The 20289-nt window shown below is 45.4% G+C and overlaps 1 protein-coding gene across 1 annotated transcript in view; it reads left to right on the forward strand.

Moving 5' to 3' along the window:
- LOC119969120 (cilia- and flagella-associated protein 44) overlaps positions 1–20289 on the forward strand; it is a 338226-nt gene that overhangs the window by 156915 nt on the left and 161022 nt on the right. The window contains exons 17-19 of the mRNA XM_038802337.1: positions 3223–3502; positions 8878–8933; positions 15585–15747. Coding sequence (XP_038658265.1) covers positions 3223–3502; positions 8878–8933; positions 15585–15747 — 499 coding nt within the window. The remainder of the gene's footprint in view (positions 1–3222; positions 3503–8877; positions 8934–15584; positions 15748–20289) is intronic.

The following is a 20289-nucleotide window of genomic DNA, read 5'->3' on the forward strand; positions in this document are numbered from 1 at the left end:
TGAAATGAAAAATGAAATGAAAATCGCTTATTGTCACGAGTAGGGGGTAGAAGTCCCACCTCCAGCCTATTAATGCTCCTTGGAGCGGTAAATAACTTCAGGGAAGCATCGACTCTTCAGGTGGCGAGACGGGAAACACTGCCATCGGAAAAATCCTGTCCTAAGCATGGAACCTCTGGTCAATTCAATTGATTTCCCATTGATTCTAATCTGTGAGACCACTGGTCAAACATAGGATCACTGACAGTGACCTCGAGATTTCCATGCTATTCTGCACACACATGGACTACAGACATTGCTGCTAGTTTCTGTAGTGTAATGCTGGCAGATTCACTATCACAACTACCTCAAAATCTCGACCAATAAATCTAAGTGTTGAGGTTTGTGGGAACAATAGTGGGGGGAGGTTTGAACAAATAGGATTTGTGGATTTTGCGAGAGCAGAAGATAGTGCATCGGAGAAATTAATTCTCGAGGTGATGAGAATGTGAAGGTTCGGTAGCTATGGGGTGAACTCGAGATGGAACAGGTTGTGAAGGTGAAGGAAAATGAATGGTTACGAATTGGACTTAATCCTCAGTGCTGAACAGCAAAGAAGAAAATTCAGGATCTCAGGTTTTTCAGCAGAGGGACCAAGCATAAGATGATGAATTTGTGTTTTGGCAGGGTTTTGCTAGGGCGATGTCCACGGTACTCAGAACAGGGATGGTGCCGAGTCCAGAGGTAGTGATCTTTGGAGTGTCGCAAGAGCCGGGACTTCAGGGGGTGAAAGAGGCTGCCCCCCCGAGTGTGGAGATCTGGGTTAGTGACATGACTGGGTTTCTTAGTCTCAAGAAAATAAAGTTCGCCTTAAGAGGGTCAAAAGGTAGGGTTCACCCGGAGGTGGCAGCCATTCATCAACTTTCTCGGGGAAAATTAACATGTCAGCAAAAGCAGAATTCAAAAAGCGGGGGGATGGAGGGCCAGACTGTTGTTTTTATTGTTGGAGGCTGTGAAGATTGTGATGGGTGTGGAAATGCTTATTGTACCATGTTTTTGTTGTCATTATTGTTGTTATAAAAATCGCAAATACCCAAATAAAAATATTTTTTAAAAAAAGAATTTGTGTAAAGCACAGCTTCTCTTCTAACTAGCCGTTGCCCTCCTGTTCACTGCTCCCTGATGTGCTGAAAGTTCATCTTTTTAAGGGAACAAAAATCAGAGAGAATGCTGTGATGTATCTCCCACCGTACCCATCGTCCTCTCCACAATAACATTCACAGATGGCTCTCTCAACCTTGCTTGAAATGTAGCCTGAGGAGATCGGAATGAGGTAGAAGAAAATGACACGGAAGCATGTTTGCCGACCAGCAGCAGACATTGCACACATGGATTCACCGTGAGGTGAATAAAAGGTCTTGATTAAGTAGTTTTGGGTGTGGTATCAGTGCAAATCAGCAGCAATTCATTTTTTATCGATTGGTCACCATGCCTTTGACAGGAACCCCTAAACAGATGTGCAATTGGGGTTCTTGCCAATCTGACAGCATCTGTAGGGAGAGAAAAGAGCTAACGTTTTGAGTCCAATGACTCTTTGTCAAAGCCATTGGACTCGAAACGTTAGCTCTTTTCTCTCCCTACAGATGCTGCCAGACCTGCTGAGATTTTCCAGCATTTTCTTTTTGGTTTCAGATTCCAGCATCCGCAGTAATTTTCTTTTATTCTTGCCAATCTTTTGCCATGTTTAGAAGAATGAGAGGGCTTTCCAGGTGAGATACTGAGTGGCTGTTTCCCATGGCTGGGGAATCGGGAACAGGGAGTCACTGTCTCAGTGTAAGAAGTCAAACGTTAGAACTGAGATGAGGAGGAGGAATCCCTTCATTCAGCGCTTTCTAGCCGAGCATTGATAGATTCTTGTGCACCACATAAATCAAGGGATATGGCGATAGTGAAGTTGATGTAGAATTATCAGTGAATGGTGGAGGAGGCTAGAGGGAACAGTATGGCCTGATCCTACTCCTATTTCATGTGTTTTATGATCCAATGGCCGATCAGGAGAAGCACCAAGGAAATTCCAGGGCCTTTCACCTGAGGAAGGAGCTGCGCTCCGAAAGCTCGTGTTTGAATCAAACCTGTTGGACTTTAACCTGGTGTTGTAAGACTTCTTACTGTGCTCACCCCAGTCCAACGCCGGCATCTCCACATCAATAAAAATAGTGCAACTTCCTTTCAATATTTCTGCTTGTTATTTTCAGAATGTCATGGAGGATTCATATTTTTAAAAGTATTTCTGGTAAATCGTAAACTCGATGGTTTGATTGTAAGTAGGTTGAAATGTTTAGCAATTCGCGGCACTTTATATTTGTTATCAAATGTACATTTTGCATATTTGAGATGTAAAATTCTTGTTTGTCATCCCATACCTTTAGATTAAACGGTATTTCCCAAAGCCAATATCATAAATATCTAGCTGATTCTGTCTCTGATTTCCGTTGCCATGGGTATAACTTGCAGTCTCTATGGTGCACAATAAGCAGATACACCTGCCTGAGAGTACAAATGGCATTTCACAACATTGATGAGTCAATTTGACCTCCTCTGGTTTTGTTTAAAAAATACATACCTGCATTGACCTGGAGTGTAACTTATATCTTTGTTTTTATGGTGTGGTGACTTGATCCATGCTTAGTTAATGGTTTGAAACTAGGCTCCAGCTGACAAAGAAAAGCAGGTTTTGTAGACACATGGAGGCATGTGGTATAGAATCCCTGGAGTGCAGAAGGAGACCATTCGGTTCATCAAATCTGCACCTACCCTTTGACAGAGCACCCTACCTCGGCCCACTCCCTGCCCTATCCCCCTAACCCCAGCTAACCACATCTTTGGACACTCGGAGGCAATTTAACATGGCCAATCCACCTAATCTGCACATCTTTAACTCTGGGAAGAAGCCGGATCACCTGGAGGAAACCCACGCAGACACAGGGAGAATGTGCAAACTTCACACAATCACTAAGCCGGAATTGAACTCGGCTCCCTGGTGCTGCGAGACAACAGGCTGCCCACTGTGCCACCGTTCTGTGTCAGAATTAACATCTCAAATTTTGGACTTGTAAAAAATAGACCATGCACAAAAGCTGTATTTTGTGACCTTGTAATCTAATCCTTCTGTGAGTGTTACAGCGAGAGAAAGAGAACTTGTAACTGGCCCAAAGTTGCTCACTTACTCTTCTTGTTTTGCAGTTCAGAAGGAAATCTTCTATTTTGTGGGATGGATAATGGAGCTGTGCGTATCTATCCTCTTTCCTTCAATGATTACGATCTGAAATCCATGCAAATATACTGGAGCCTCAGTATTCATGACAATGATAATGGACACATCAAACGAATCTGCATCAGTTATGATGATCAGTTTTTGGTGACATGCGGGGCTGATGGCAACATCTTTGCTTTCAGTATACTTCCCCAGGAGGACATTGCAGAATTAATGAGAGGAAGACAAGCCCGGGTGCCATCTCCCAGGGTGAGCATCCCATAATGGATTGTAGATTTGCACGAGGACTCAAAACAATCTTACTGACTAAATGAACAATTTATTAAACTATTTTCTACCTGAGCATGTAGGATGTTAGTTCATTCCCACAGAAGGTTAGGGGATGGCAGTGGCTTAGCGTATTGTCGCTGGACCGACTGCTCTGGGAACCATGGTTCGAATCCCACCATGGAAAATGGTGAAATACGAATCCAATAAAATCTGGAATTAAAATTCTAAATGATGAACATGAAACAATTGCCAATTGTTCTAAAAAAAAGCATCTGGTTCACGAATGCCCTTTAGGGAAGGAAATCTGCAGTCCTTACCTGGTCATCCTTATATGCGACTCTAGACCCACAGCAACATGGTTGACTCTGAAATGCCCTCCGAAATACCTTTGTTCAAGGGCAGTTTGGGGATGGATAATAAATGCGGGCCCAGCTACATCCCATGAATCAATTTGAGAAAATTTGAAGAGGAGCAGCCTTTGAATGGCTCGATCCCTTGCTTTGCTACATCACATCTTCAGTTTAACATAAATTTTCAATACTGCTTCCCCATCTCCTCACAGGCAGACTTGGTTCAGATTTTGTGTTTACTTTTTAGGAATAGGAGCGCACCATTCAGTCCAAGACAAACCCATCCTCAGCAGTCTCCCTCTGAAGCACGACTAGCCCAAAGGGCTTTAGTCACAATATGTGGTTAAATGTCACCTCATGCTGATACAATCTCTGTCTCTAATGAAGATTAGAATGAAAGGAAATATTGGATTGGATTGGATTAGATTTGGTCATTGTCACGTGTACCTAGGTACAGTGAAAAGTATTTTTCTGCGGGCAGCTCAAACAGATCATTAAGTACATGAAAAGAAAAGATAAAAGAAGAAAATATATAATAGGGCAACACAAGGTACACAATGTAACTGCATAACATTGGCATCGGGTGAATCATACGGGGGTGTAGTATTAATCAGGTCAGTCCATAAGTGGGTCCTTTAGGAGTCTGGTAACAGTGGGGAAGAAGCTATTTTTGAGTCTGTTCGTGTTCTCACCAATGTCCTGTATATCTGAAGCATAACATCATTACTTTTATGAAAACATTTTATTTTATCCTTTTATGTTCAGTTCCACTTGTAATAAAGGATAGCCTCCCATTAATCTTCTCGATGCTGCACCTGAATACTAACATTTTGTGACTCATGCATGAGAACACCTAAATCTCTCTGCACCTTAGAATTCTTTAGTCATTCGCTGTTTAAGTAATACTCTGCTGTTTTTATTATTCCTGCCAATGTGAACAACTTCACAATTTCACACATTATACTCCATCTGTTAGATTTTTGCCCACTTACTCAATGAATCGATAGCTGTCTGAAAACTTCTTTTGTCTTCTTCACAACATATTTTTCTACTTATCCTGTATCATCTGCAAATTTAGACCTGCCTTTGTTCCCCTAATCTAAGCCATTGATGTAAATTGTAAAAGGTTGAGGCCCCAGCAGGATATCACTCATCACATCCTGCCAATCAAATACCCATTTAAGCATACTCTCTGACTTCTGCCACCAATCTCCTAGCCATGCTAATATGTTACCCCCTATATCATCAGCTTTTAGTTTCTTCAATAACCTTTGCTGTGTGGTACCTTATCAAATGTCTGCTGAAAACCAAGTAAAGTGCATCTACAGGCTGCCATTTATCCACAGTACATATTACTCCTTCAAAAAACTCCAATAAATTGTTTAAACATGATTTCCCTTTCACAAAACCAAGCTGATTCTTCCTAATTACTTTGAATTTTCCAAGTGCCCAGCTATAACCTCCTTAATGATTGATTGTAACTTCCCCACGACAGATGTCAAGCCATCTTACCCATAGTTTCCTGTTTTGTGTCTGTCTCTCCCTTCTTGAATAGAGGGGTTATATTTGCTGCTTTTCAGTCTGATGGAACCTATTATAAAGTTCAGGAAGGAGTCCACCCGGAGCCAAACAGATTGAGTCAAAGGAAAAGGTTTAATGCAACAGAACAAGAGCAGTTACCCTACTACATGAGCCAGCTCACAGTTCATGGCCCTCTGGTTTTGCACAGGATGTAGAAGGGGCGCCTCGCCCCTCAGTGGGGGAGTGTGTATTTCTCATAACCTTTGGGAATATCAAACCCCCAGTCTCATAATTGTCCCATAACCTGCTTAAGGTTTCATTAGTGTCCCATGACCTGCTGAATGCCAGGTTATGAAAAACCTTTCCAGAATCTAGAAGATTTGGAAAATTAACACCGGCATGTCTACTATCTCTTTTATGACCCGAGGATGGAGTTCACTTTGGCTCCGGTTCAATACATAGAAACCGGTGTACAACGACAAGGTGTCATTATTGAAACTGCAATATCTCCTAACGCTTTACACTCATCCAAAGTATTTGCAATCAGAAGTGGCAGACTACTGGGCACAACATGCCTGTGCCTCCATAACAGGTCAATCCAGCTGCCACATTTACATTAGATCCTCTGTTGGTACAGTAGTCCCCCTTTATAACGCGGGTGTTGGGGTCCAAGACAGCCACCCGCGTTGCAACCGAGCCGCGGATATCCATGATGGGGGTTTTAAATTTATTTTAAAATCTATGCTAGCGCTTCCCATTGTGAGTCTACGGGGGGCGAGGGGAGAGGTCAGACCCCCGTAGACTCACAATGGGAAGCGCTAGCATAGATTTTAAAATAAATTTAAAACCCCCATCGTGGATCTAATTAAAACAGTGTCAATTTCAGCGGCCGGCTCACTTTGATCCGGAGAGGGAAGCTGCTCTCACTGAAACAATCAGCCGGCCGCTGAAATTGACACTGCCCGCTGCTCTCTCCCTCCAATCCAACTTTTAAGTTTTAATGTTTCTGATTGGAGGGAGAGAGAGCAGCCGGCAGTGTCAATTTCAGCGGCCGGCTGATTGTTTCAGTGAGAGAGCAGCTTCCCTCTCCGGATCAAAGTGAGCCGGCCGCTGAAATTGATACTGCCGGCTGATTGGAGGGAGAGAGCAGAGAACACAGGAGGAGGTCATACGGGCCTCTGCAAGACCAGCATGGTCTCACATCGCCCCTCCCCTCTGTAGCTGGGGTTCAGGCTGTGACTGCTGGGGTTCAGGCTGTAGCTGCTGGGGTACAGGCCGTGGCTCCTGGGCTTCAGGCTGTGGCTGCTGGGGTACAGTGGCTGCTGGGGTACTGTGGCTGCTGGGGTACTGTGGCTGCTGGGGTTCAGGCTGTGGCTGCTGGGGTACAGGCCGTGGCTGCTGGGGTGCTGTGGCTGCTGAGGTACTGTGGCTGCTGGGGTACAGTACTGTGGCTGCTGGGGTACTGTGGCTGCTGGGGTACTGTGGCTGCTGGGGTACTGTGGCTGCTGGGGTACTGTGGCTGCTGGGGTTCAGGCTGTGGCTGCTGGGGTTCAGGCTGTGGCTGCTGGGGTACAGGCCGTGGCTGCTGGGGTGCAGGCCGTGGCTGCTGAGGTACAGGCTGTGGCTGCTGGGGTACTGATTGGAGGGAGAGAGCAGCCGGCAGTGTCAATTTCAGCGGCCGGCTGATTGCTTCAGTGAGAGAGCAGCTTCCCTCTCCGGATCAAAGTGAGCCGGCCGCTGAAATTGACACTGCCCGCTGCTCTCTCCCTCCAATCAGAAACATTAAAACTTAAAAGTTGGATTGGAGGGAGAGAGCAGCCGGCAGTGTCAATTTCAGCGGCCGGCTGATTGTTTCAGTGAGAGAGCAGCTTCCCTCCCGGATCAAAGTGAGCCGGCCGCTGAAATTGACACAACTGACAGTTGGGGTCCATAAGCCCCCCCCGCGGTATATCGCGTATTGCGGAGCGCGGTATAACGGGGGACTACTGTAGTACTGTTGAATCTTAGGCACAATGTTGTGGTATCTGACATTTGAGCACATAATCTAGATTGATAAAAAAGCTATCTTGAGCCTTTTTGATTGTCTTTTTTCTATCTATGTATTAGCTATTAGTGATCTTTGTACATGGACACCCAAAGCCCTTTGTCCCTAGTCCCTGTTGAGAAATGTTCTTGATTTTCTGTTGGGAACAATTTCTGATTTATCTTTTGTGGATCCAAACTTCACCACATTGAACTCTGCAGGGGGTGAAATTTGCCTGCGGCAGCAGTGCAAAACAAGCTTAGTACTTATTGCCAATTGTTAAAATTACAAACCATGTAAAAGTGATAGTTAATTAAGAAATGAGTCTCCAAATAGAGTTTGAACTATGATTTTGCGATCTTCTGTGGAAAAAAGATCAAGTACAGTGGAAAATTGGCAGCCAATTCATTGTAAGCCCATTTTGAACTGCTGTTTGTAGAGCAATTTAGCTCTTATCTTTCACAGTTTTGCCCACACACTTAATCAGTTGATGTCCCTTTATACTTCCTGTTCCCATCTACAGATCTTGCTCCTGTCTCCTGACCTAATGTTATCCGCAAACTCGAATATATAACTCACTATTCATTCATCAAAGTAATTGCTATACCTATTGTACAAAATTATGAGGAGAATAGATAGGGTGGCCAGAATAAAATTGTTCCTCTTGGTGGAGAATTGTAGAACCAGGGGACATAGATGCAAGTTAAGTGGCAGAAGGTGTAGAGGGAACATGAGGAAGAACCTTTTTAACACAGAGGGTAGTGGGTGTCTGGAATTCGATGCCTGGGTTAGTGGTGGAGGCAGAAACCCTAAACACTTTTAAAAGGTACCTGGATTTGCCCTTAAATACAGTAAGCTACAGGACTATGGATCAGGTGCAGGGAGGTGGGATTAGAAAGCATACCTGGGTGTCCTCAGGCTGGCATTGCCAAGATAGGCCAAATAGCTTCCTTCTGTGCTATAACTTTTCTATAATTCTACCTGGTGAAAAGTTGAGACTGTAGTACTGATCCCTGTGGAATATCACTTGTCACATCCAATCAATCAGAGTATGTTTGCTTATATCTCTATCTCCCACCTCCCAGCCAATTCCAACTCATACCAAAAGGCTATACTTCAACTCCATTCATATTTTTCCAGTAATCTCTGTCACAGAATGTTATCAAAAACTTTTTGATACTTTGTATGTAAGAGTTATCCAGCCACAAGTGAGGATCTGTCCATACGTTATCACCCCTTAATCCGTGTACACAGTTTCCATTGTGCACACTGACAGCACATTCTCAAATCACTACACACACATACTTAACACATATCACATTTGTGTGCACAGGCACCAAGCACATACACAGATATTGACACGCACAAACACAACAATATAATTTGTTACAGCTTGTTAAACTAAACACTATCCAGCAGTCGAAAATTGACCTGATATGCTTATTTTTTTTCGCCAACAGAGAGATCTTGCAACAGACAAAATAGCAGATGATATTGATGACCCAAATGCCTACAGGTATGTTGGCATTTAGAAAATAACAAATATGAAACTATAGCCTGTGGATCGAGCTGTGAAGATGTACAGATTTGAATTTGTCGGGGCCCCCAGAATTTTGTGGCAGCATATAAAGCTCGCTTTTGTAGGAGTATGGAACTGTGACAGGTCTATCCAGGTCTGAGGAGATTAATAAGTTTATTAATGTGGAGTAATTATCAGCTTCCTTGCCTGTGTTATGGGCCAGGGTTTAGAGAACCCCAAAGTGTACAATGGAGTTCACCTGACCCACAACGTTTAATCGATTGTAGTACGGGGAGCACACGGCCCACTCTACAGTAGTGGTACAGCAGAAATGGAAAAGTATTTTTTAAAGGAAAACAATGTTTATTCTATGAACTCAAGTTAACCTTTTTAAAACATACAGTGAACATCTTAGCAACCATCAATTCAAATACAACCCCCAAAGAATACAACGCTAAGTAATCCTTAATAACTTCCCAAACAACATGCATAAGACAAAAGGAGCACCTTTTAACAGAAGCACATCAGGTTTACATTCACTACTGACAACATTTATAATTCCGAATTCACCAAATGATCAAGAGATAGTCTTTTCATGGCAGAGAGATCAACAGTACACCTGTTCTGTCTGGCTTCATCTCCAACACTGAAAATGAAACTAAAACATACCCTGCAACAAACAGCCTAAAATGAAAGTAAGAAGCTGACAGACAGCCCAGCTCCAGCCACACTCTGGCATCACTGATAAACACCCATTTCTTAAAGGTACATTCCTTAAACATCCATTTCTTAAAGGTATTCTCACATGACACCTGGCAAAATTGAATTCTTATGCTTGTTTTCAAATTCCTCCATGGCCGCACCTCTCTGTAACCTTTTCCAGCCTCACATCCCTGTGAGATTTCTGTGCTTCTCCAGTTCAGCCGAGTTACATTGCTAATTTTAGTTGCTGCACCATTTGACGGCTGTACCTTTAGCTGCCGGAGTCCAATTTTTGCAAATTTATCAACGCCTTGCAATATCCCTGCCTTACTCTGCTCCTTTTAATTAATGATATGGAGATGCCGGCGTTGGACTGGGTTGAGCACAGTAAGAAGTCTTACAACACCAGGTTAAAGTCCAACAGGTTTGTTTCAAACACAAGCTTTCGGAGCACTGCTCCTTCCTCAGGTGAATGGAGAGGTATGTTCCAGAAACGTTTATATAGACAAAGTCAGAGATGCCAGACAATGCTTGGAATGCGAGCATTTGCGGGTAATCAAATCTTTACAGATCCAGAGATAGGGGGTAATCCCAGGTTAAAGAGGTGTGAATTGTCTCAGGTCAGGACAGTTGGTAGGATTTAGCAAGTCCAGGCCAGATGGTGGGGGTGAATGTAATACGACATGAATCCAAGATGCCGGTTGAGGCCGCACTGATGCGTGCGGAACTTAGCTATAAGTTTTTGCTCGGCAATTCTGCGTTGTCGCGTGTCCTGAAGACCGCCTTGGAGAACGCTTACCCGGAGATCAGAGGCTGAAGTGCCCTTGACTGCTGAACATTCCTCGTCACAATGGATGTCTCGGCACTCTACACCAGCATCCCCCATAACGACGGCATTGCTGCAACAGCCTCAATTCTCAAAACCGACAACTGCCAATCTCCAGACGCAATTCTGCAACTCATCCGCTTCATTCTAGATCACAACGTCTTCACCTTCGACAACATATTCTTCATCCAGACGCATGGAACATCCATGGGAACCAAATTTGCACCTCAATATGCCAACATCTTCATGCACAAGTTTGTACAAGACTTCCTCACCGCACAGGACCTTCAACTGACGTTATACACCAGATACATCGATGACATTTTTTTCCTTTGGACCCACAGCGAAGAATCACTGAAACGACTACACGATGAGATCAATAAGTTCCATCCCACCATCAGACTCACCATGGACTATTCTCCAAATTCAGTTGCATTCTTGGACACACTCATCTCCATCAAGGACGGTCACCTCAGCACTTTGCTTTACCGCAAGCCCACGGATAACCTTACGATGCTCCACTTCTCCAGCTTTCACCCGAAACACATTAAAGAAGCCATACCCTATGGACAGGCCCTCCGTGTACACAGGATCTGCTCAGACGAGAAGGAGCGTAACAGACACCTATAGATGCTGAAAGATGCCCTCGTACGAACGGGATATGGCGCTCGACTCATCGATCGACAGTTCCAACGCGCCACAGCAAAAAACCGCACCGACCTCCTCAGAAGACAAACACGGGACACAACTGACAGAGTACCCTTCGTCATCCAGTACTTTCCTGGGGCGGAGAAACTACGACATCTTCTTCGCAGCCTTCAACACATCATCAATGAAGATGAACATCTTGCCACGGTCATCCCCACACCCCCACTACTTGCCTTCAAACAACCGCGCAACCTCAAACAAACCATTGTTTGCAGCAAATTACCCAGCCTTCAGAACAGCGACCACGACACCACACAATCCTGCCAGGGCAATCTCTGCAAGACATGCCAGATCATCGACATGGATACCCCCATTACATGTGGAAACACCACCCACTAGATACGTGGCACATACTCGTACGACTCAACCAATGTAGTCTACCTCATACGCTGCAGGAAAGGATGTCCCGAAGTGTGGTACATTGGCGAGACCATGCAAATACTGCGACAACGAATGAACGGGCATCGTGTGACAATCACCAGGCAGGAATGTTCCCTTCCAGTCCGGGAACACTTCAGCAGTCAAGGGCATTCAGCCTCTGATCTCCGGGTAAGCGTTCTCCAAGGCGGTCTTCAGGACACGCAACAACGCAGAATTGGCGAACAAAAACGTATAGCTAAGTTCCGCATGCATCAGTACGGCCTCAACTGGGATCTTGGATTCATGTCGCATTACTTTCACCCCCCCCACCATCTGGCCTGGACTTGCTAAATCCTACCAACTGTCCTGGCTTGAGACAATTCACACTTCTTTAACCTGGGATGACCCCCTTTCTCTGGATCTGTAATGATTTGATTACCCGCAAATGCTCACATTCCAAGCATTGTCTGGCATCTCTGACTTTGTCTATATAAATGCCTTTTAATTGATCCTTTAAACCTACCTCCCTCATCCAACTCTTAGTCGCCCGTTGTCTTTCTATAGCTCCATGCCATATTTTGTTTGATTACACGCCAATGCAGCACCTGGTGATGTTTTAATATGTCTTATTTAAATATAGATTGGTTTTATTGGAGAATTATCTGGTGGAGCAGATCATCACCTGTTGTAGAACTCGGCCTCCTCACATCCCATTGGCATTTTAAAAAAAAATTCTTTCATGGGCTTCTGCCAGAATTTAATGCCCTGTCCCTTAATTACCTTTGAGAAGGTGGAGATCAGCTGCCTTCTTGAAACGCTGCAATCCATGAATGAATAGACTAGTAATCAGATGGGTGTTTTAAAGTTTAGATTATCTGTTCTGTTAGATTACTGCCCTTTATCTTCTGTTCCATCATTCCAGTAGATCACCTTAACTCCACTTATCCGTCTCGGTTCTGTAACCTTTAATAGCCAATGAAGACAAGAAGTCCTGTTTACAGGTTTGGTCTCCTTATTTGTAAATAAATTGTGTTGGAATTTCCGATGACGGGGATGAGCTGAGCAGTCGTACGTCAGGTGGCTCTCCTCCGAAAGACAAGAAAGTAGACACTTTTAATCAAAATTAGCCCACAGAAATCGAACTAAAGCACCCTCTCACCCTCAACAATACAAAGAACAGTAAAAACACCAGGAAGCAACAATTCCAGAGGCCGCAGTGACACCAGAAACGGTGGCAAAGGACAGGAGCAGTGAACGAGAGGGTGTACGAATCCACGAGGCGAGGGGTCCCGGGCCATTCCAGCGACTAAAAAAACGAATCCCCCCCCAGGATGGATGGAAGATGTCCCTCACGAGGAAACTGAAAGAGATGAAAGAGGACATAAAGGTAGAAATCAAGGCAGCAGTCAAATTGGTAATGATGGAGGCACTGGCCACCATGCAGGTGGCCCTCGACACAATTGGAAAGAGATTGGAGGCACAGGGGAGCACAATAAAGGAGCTGGAGAAAGCCTTGATGAACCAGAGCGATTGAATCGTCACCCTGGAGGCAGAAAATGAGGTTGGTGGTGACTCGCGGAACGTGAAGGGGAAGGTGCAGGACCAGGAAAACTGTTCAAGACGTCAGAACATCAGGATAGTGGGTTGCCAGAAAGAATCTAGGGCAGCGACGCAACCGACTATGTGGACAGGGCCCATAGATCACTCCAGCCAAAACCCAAGCCAGGGGAGCTGCCGAGACTGATCATTGCCAAGTTAGACCGATACCAGGACCAGGAAAAAATCCTTTCCTGGACAAGGCAAATGAAGCCCTGAAGCTGGAAGAGGCATAGGACCAGAGTTATAAAGACATTGGGGAAGACCTGGCAAAGCACCAGGCAGAATTTAACAGGGTGAAGTTGGCCCTGTGCCCCTGTGCAAGAACCATATCAAATTTGGGATGCTGTACCCAGCCAGGCTCTGGGTAACGTAACAGAACAGAGGACATTATTTTATTGCATCTGCTGATGTGGACAGGTTCATCCAAAAAAAACAGACTGGATAAGCAACAAAGGAGGTGGACACAGAGGAGGCAGAGAAAATGAATGGACACGCTCTGAACTGGGGAACTAACTCATAGAAAAGAGGGGGCAGGTACAACAGAGTGCAGGAGAGGGTGAGGAGGAGACAGAGGGGAAATCGACATAGCGGGCAGAGGAGGGGGTCAGACCGACCCAAGGAGCGAGGGCACCACACTAGCGGGAAAGCTTGCTCCAGGATATATGAGTGAAGGAGGGGGGAAACCAGAGGGGCAGGTGGGGGGGGGGGGGGGGGGGGACAGAGGGGGGGGGGGGGGCAACAGTGGGGTGGGGGATAGCAGAAAGAAAGGGAAACAAAACCCAAAGGGGAACAAAGCCACAGTGGAGAGAAGGGCTCTAGACTGGCTTCAACTGGCCACTCGTGGAAACGTGGAACAAGATAGCACCGCAAGCAGCTACTTTGGAGGTTCCCTGAGCATAAGGATACCCCAGAGTGCAGGGTCTCACCCATATGGTATATACACAGTTGGTGGCCATTTGGGTGGCCCCTGAACAAAGGGAAACCCTGGAACGCAGGGCCTCGACCTCATGGGCAGCAAGGTAGCACAGTGGTTAGCACAGTTTCTTCACAGCTCCGGGGTCCCAGGTTCGATTCCTGGCTTGGGTCACTGTCTGTGTGGAGTCTACACATTCTCCCCGTGTCTGCATGGGTTTCCTCCAGGTGCTCCGGTTTCCTCCCACAGTCCAAAGATGTGCAGGAGTGGCCATGCTAAATTACCCTTAGAGTCCAAAAAAGGTTAGGTGGGTTATGGGGATGGGTTGGAGGTGTGGGCTTAAATGGGGTGCTCTTTACAAGGGCTGATGTAGACTTGATGGGCCAAATGGCCTCCTTCTGCACTGTAAATTCTATGTTCTATGGATGGCCCCCTAACAAAGAGAAATCCCGGAGTGAAAGGTAAGTATGCTTGATCCCGCAGGAAGGGGGGAACAAAAACCCCCCATCAGAATAGTCACCTGGAATGTCAGGGGACTTAACGGCCCAGTGAAAAGATCCAGAGTCTGTGCCCACCTGAAAAGTATGAAAGCTGACATAGTGTTCCTCTGACAGACACAACTGAGGGAGAAGGCCTGACTGCGGGTAAATAAAGGATGGTTGGGGCAGACCTACCATTCATGTTTTTGGACGAGAGCTAAGGGGTAGCCCTACTACTGAGCAAGAGGATGGCCTTTAATGCTACAAAGATGGTTACAGACCCAGGGAGATGGTATGTCATGGTCAGCAGTGTCCTGGACGGGGCACCGGTGGTCCTAGTCAACATGAAGGCGCCCAACTGGGATGACTGATCATGGGGACGGGTGGGTCTTCAACTGTGTACAGGACCCACTGACGGACATGTCAAACCCCAAAATAGTGAAAACGGCAAGCATGGCTAGAGAACCAGGGACATTTATGCACCAGATGGGGGCGGTGAAGGTTCATGCCAAAACATTTCTACCTTAAATCCTTCAATGTTGTTAGACTCTGTGGCCTTTCTGCATTCCCTACACGAACTGTATTTGCAAGCAAGATGTAGAACCACACAACAATCAAATTGCAATGGATGAAATGATCTTATTCTATCTTGAACTGTGCACAACTAGACAATTGGAGCTCTGGAAATTGACGCAGATTGGTCCAGGCATCACAAGTCACAGTATGGGATTTGTGGCAGGAGCCTGGTCTCAGTTTGCTGATTCAGCATATTGCTGTGATATCACTATGGCTGAATATGTGAACTTGGCAAGGTGGGTGTTAGGGCTAACACCCACTGGCAGAACACTCCCCAATTACTACCTATTGGCAGCAGATTTTCATCAGTCGTTATTTCTTTAATGTGAAATGTTAAGTCCGTTTCTCACTCCAGGCGCTGTCTGGCCAGCTGAGTATTTCCAGTCTTTTCTGTCTGTATTCATCTTCATCTGTCTTTTGGGTTTGTTTTGTTGTGAACAGATGCTGAATTTTATTACATCTTTTTATTCTTACATTCCATTTAGCCTTGAAAATGCTAAAAAGAAAGCAGAGATGGACCTGATAATGAAACTGGCAGAGGAAAAGAAGGCCAAGAAAAGACATGAGCTCCATGACTTGCAAGACGTGTTTAGAGAACTTCAATCAAAAAACGCTGAACTACCTGAGCACGTCCAGCTCAAGAAAGAGGCACGTCTTAATAGTAACATTTATTGTAATAACTACATTGTATTCAATAGTCCCAGATGACCATAGGCTGCTTTCCCCTTTGAGGCGGAGAACTGACTGGTGGTGATTTAACCTGAGGATCACCTCAGGTGAGGGACAAGGTTGAGAAGGCAGGGTCTTCATGAATTACCTCGGCCAGTATGGGAATTGAACCTGTGCTGTTGGCCTCGCTGCACCACAAACCAGCTGTCCAGCAAACTGAGCTAAACTGGCCCCCTCTTATTGTATATAATAAGGCTGACGTCACTGAGAGGCTTGGAGTGGACGTTGGGCTGGGGGGTGCGTGGTATCACGTGGAAGGACTGGTAAAGGAGTCAACTGAGTGTGGCACTCATGCTTTGTGTTTGCACATCAAATCAGTTTGGGAGCGCCAATATTCTGGACCCCATGAGGGAGATGGCCAAATTACATTCACCATTTGGAGGCATACTGATAACGTCGTAATGCGACAAACTGAGTTTTAGATTTGCCGTGAATCCCTGGTCCACATTCATTGCAGTGCAATAATTTATGTACTAATAGGGATTCCTTACCCTGAAGTTGCTCAGAGTTAACTTCATTCACAATCAATTAGTGCAGTGGCAGTCTTGTGCTTAAATCCTCGGTGTTTAAAACCAGAAATAGTTTAGACCCTCACCTTTCGGATGAAAATATTGCAATAGGAGGTAGATCAAAGGATATGGTATTGGGACTTGAATTGGACAGGAGTGGGATGTGTTCCTGGATATAGGATTTTCAGGACTGAACAAATGAAGGCAATATATGGCAACATTAGTAAAGGATTCTATTGCAGCATGAGGATTGAATTACATTCTGGGAGTGCATTAAGACTGTGGCAATTCAAGCAGGTGGCTCAAGGTAATAAGTGTTTAAAGTAAACAAAGCTGCTTCAGGATTGCCTGCAACCCAGGTACAAGTGATAAAGTGAAATTCTTGATATGTTTATCTGTTATTCACAGAGGAATAGCTTTTGATTGGGGCACCAGTAGAACTTCCTAAACTTTGTCCAAAAATGCTATGGTATCTTTCAAACCACCAGAACAGACAGGCCTTTCAGTGAATATAGCACTCCATCAGTATTGCACTAAAGCATCAGGCTCAGCTTGATCCCACTGACTTCAAACTTTGAGGTAGAAGTACAGTACTGCGCAAAGACTATCTCTCAATAAGACCATAAGATATAGAAGCAGAATTAAGCCATTCAGCCCATCATGTCTGATCTGCCTTCCAATCATGGCTGATATGTTTCTAATCCCATTCTCCTGCCTTATCCCCGTAACCCCTGATCCCATTATTAATCGAGAATCTAACTATCTCTGAATGATACTCAGTGAATGATACTCCACTGATTCATCAACCTCTGGCTGAAGAAATTCCTCCTCATCTCTGTTTTAAAGGATCGTCCCTTCAGTCTGCGGCTGTTCCCTCGGGTTATAATTTCTCCGACTAGTGGAAACATCCTCTCTATGATCACTCTATCTAGGCCTCTCAGTATTCTGTGAATTTCAATAAGACCCCTCCTCATCTTCTGAACCCCATCAAGTACAGACCTAGCATCCTCAATTGCCCCTCATCTGACAAGCTCTTCATTCCAGGGATCATTCTTGTGAAGCTCCTCTGGACCCTCTCCAAGGCCAACACATCCTTCCTTAGGTACGGGCCCCAAAACTGCTCACAATACCCCAAATGGGGCCTGAGCAGAGCTTTATACAGCCTCAGTAGTAGATCCCTGCTCTGCTTGTCTTCCTAACTGCCAACTGAACTTGCATCTTAACCTTAGACCGTTCAGATTTCTAAAAGCTTTTCCCATTTAGAAAATAGTCTATGCCTCCATTCTTCCAACCAAAGTGCATAACCTCACACTTTTCCACTTTGTACTCTATCTGCCACTTTTTTGCCCACTCATCTAGCCTGTCCTAGTCCTTCTACAGCCTCCACAGATATCTGTGTATCATCTGCAAACTTAGCAGAAATGCCCTCAGTTCCTTCCAGAGCATTAATGTATATTGTGATTAGTTGTGGGCCTAACACTGATCCCTGCGAAATACCACTAGTCACTGGCTGCCATTATGAAAAAGACCCCTTTATCCCACTCTCTGCCTTCTGTCAAGTAGCTAATCCTCTATCCATGCTAGTACCTTGCCCCTAACACCATGGGCTCTTAATTTATTTTGCAACCTCCTGTACAGCACCTTGTCAAACCCTTCTGGAAATCCAAATAGATCACGTTCATTGCTTCTCCTTTTCTCCTTGGTCTAACCTCCTTGTTACCTCCTCAAAGAATTCTAACAGATTTGTCAGGCATGACTTCCCCTTGACAAAGCTGTGCTTACTCAGTCCTATTTTACCTTGCTCTTCCAAGTATTTCACAAGCTGATCCTTAATAATTTATACTGAAGTATTTTTGCAGCAGTGATGGCTTTTGTTTATAAATTAATAGCTTTTTAATGATCATTTTCAGTGTTAAGTTCAGAAGTTTGTGAAATAGGAAATTAAATTAGTTTCCACTTTATCTGAACGTTGGGTGCCAAGTGTGTCATCCAAATATTTATAGTTTTCACAAACAAAATATTCCAATACCAGTAACAGCAGGAGTTAATTTACTGTAAACCTGAATTCGGGCAAATAAGATCTAAAGGGATTAGATGATCTTACCAACAACTAAAGTTAGGCGAACCTACCTATAATTTCCCGTCTTCTACATCGCTCCCTTCATCAACAGGGATGCTAAATTAACCATTTTCCAGTCCTCTGGGACCCTCCCTGCCTCCAGTGATTCCTGAAAAATCACCACCAGTGCCTCTACAATCTCCTCAGCTATCTCTTTTGGAACCCTGGGTGTAGTCCATCCGGTCCAGGTTGTTTAGCCACCTTCAGACCTTTAAGTTTCCCCAGATCCTTCTCCTTAGTGAATCCCATTAAACTCACCTCTGCCCTCTGATTCTCCTTAAGTTCTGGTGTGCCACTGGTGTCTTCCACTGTGAAGACTGATGCAAAGTATCTGTTCAGTTCCTCTGCCATTTCTTTGTTCCCCATTACTACTTCTCCAGCCTAATTTTCCAGTGGTCCAATGTCCATTCTTGTCTCTTTCTTACCTTTTATATATCGGAAAAAAACCTCTTGTAATCTTCTTTTATATTACTAGCTATCTACACTCAGATTTCATCTTCTCCCCCTTATCGCATTTGAGTTGTCCTCTGCTTGCTATTTTTGAGAAAATATTTTAATGAGGCATAATTTTAATAATTTTATACATCAAATTTCAACAAAAGCACTAATATAACCAACAAACCCCAGCCAACATGGCTTACACAAACAATGCTGCCTTCCCCAACCACCCCTCCGTTGGTTCTCCTATCCTTACTCATCTCTCCCATGCCCCGCCCCCCACTGACAGCTTAATTTTTCTCAAAGAAGATGGCTGCCACCTCCGAGCAAACCCCTGTAACGAGCATCTCAAGGCAAACTTAGTTTTTCAGTCTGGGAAACGCCGCCATGCTGTTAACCCACACCCCTGACTTTGGGGGCCCCAGAGTCCCTCCACCCTAGTAATATTGTCTCCGGGCCACCAGAGAGGCAAAGGCCAGGACGTCAGCCTCTTTCACTCCCTGGGCTCCCGGGTCTTCCGACACACCGAAGTTCGCCATCTCTGGATTCGGTACCACCCTCACTTGTAAGACATAGACCTCTGACATCACGTCAGAAAACACCTGCCAGAAACCCCTCGGCCTCAGACACGCCAAAAACATATGGACATGGCTCGCAGCCCCCCACCCCGCACAGCGCCCTCACCTATCTTTCACCTGCTCATCCACACCACAGTCATGTGTGCCCTGTGGACCGCCTTAAACTGTATTTGACTGAACTTGGTGCACAACTAGGATGCATTAACTCTCCTCAGGGCCTCCTCCCATAACCCAACCTTCAATTCCCAACCCAGCTCTGTTTCCCACTTTCTCTTCACCTCCCCTTTCAGGGCTCCCTCCCACTCCATCAGCTCCTTATAGATCTCCGAGACCTTCCCCTCTCCTACTCCTGTTCTTGACACCACCTTATCCTGTAGCCCCTGGGGCGGCAGGTACAGGAAGGTCGTAACCTGCCTCTGCACAAAATCCCTCACCTGCAGATACCGGAACCCATTCTCCCCTGGCAACTCAAACTCCTCGTCCAGCTCTTCTGGGCTCGGGAAACCCTCATCAATAAAGAGATCTCCAAATCTCTCGATCCCTTCCCACTGCCACCTCTGAAACCTCCTGTCCAGCCCTCCTGCCGGGCGAACCAGTGGTTATCGCATATCGGCACCCACACCGACACCCGCTCTAACCCCATGTTCTGCCTCCACTACCCCACACCCTCAGGGCAGCCACTGCTACTGGGCTGTGGAATACCGAACCGGCGAGAATGGCAGAGTGCCGTTAACAATGCCCCCAAACTGGTGTCCTTACATTAGGCCGCCTCCACCCACTCCCATACCGACCTCTCCCCACTACTCACCTCTAGACC

Source organism: Scyliorhinus canicula, chromosome 7 (assembly GCF_902713615.1).
Source record: "Scyliorhinus canicula chromosome 7, sScyCan1.1, whole genome shotgun sequence".
NCBI lineage: Eukaryota > Metazoa > Chordata > Chondrichthyes > Carcharhiniformes > Scyliorhinidae > Scyliorhinus > Scyliorhinus canicula.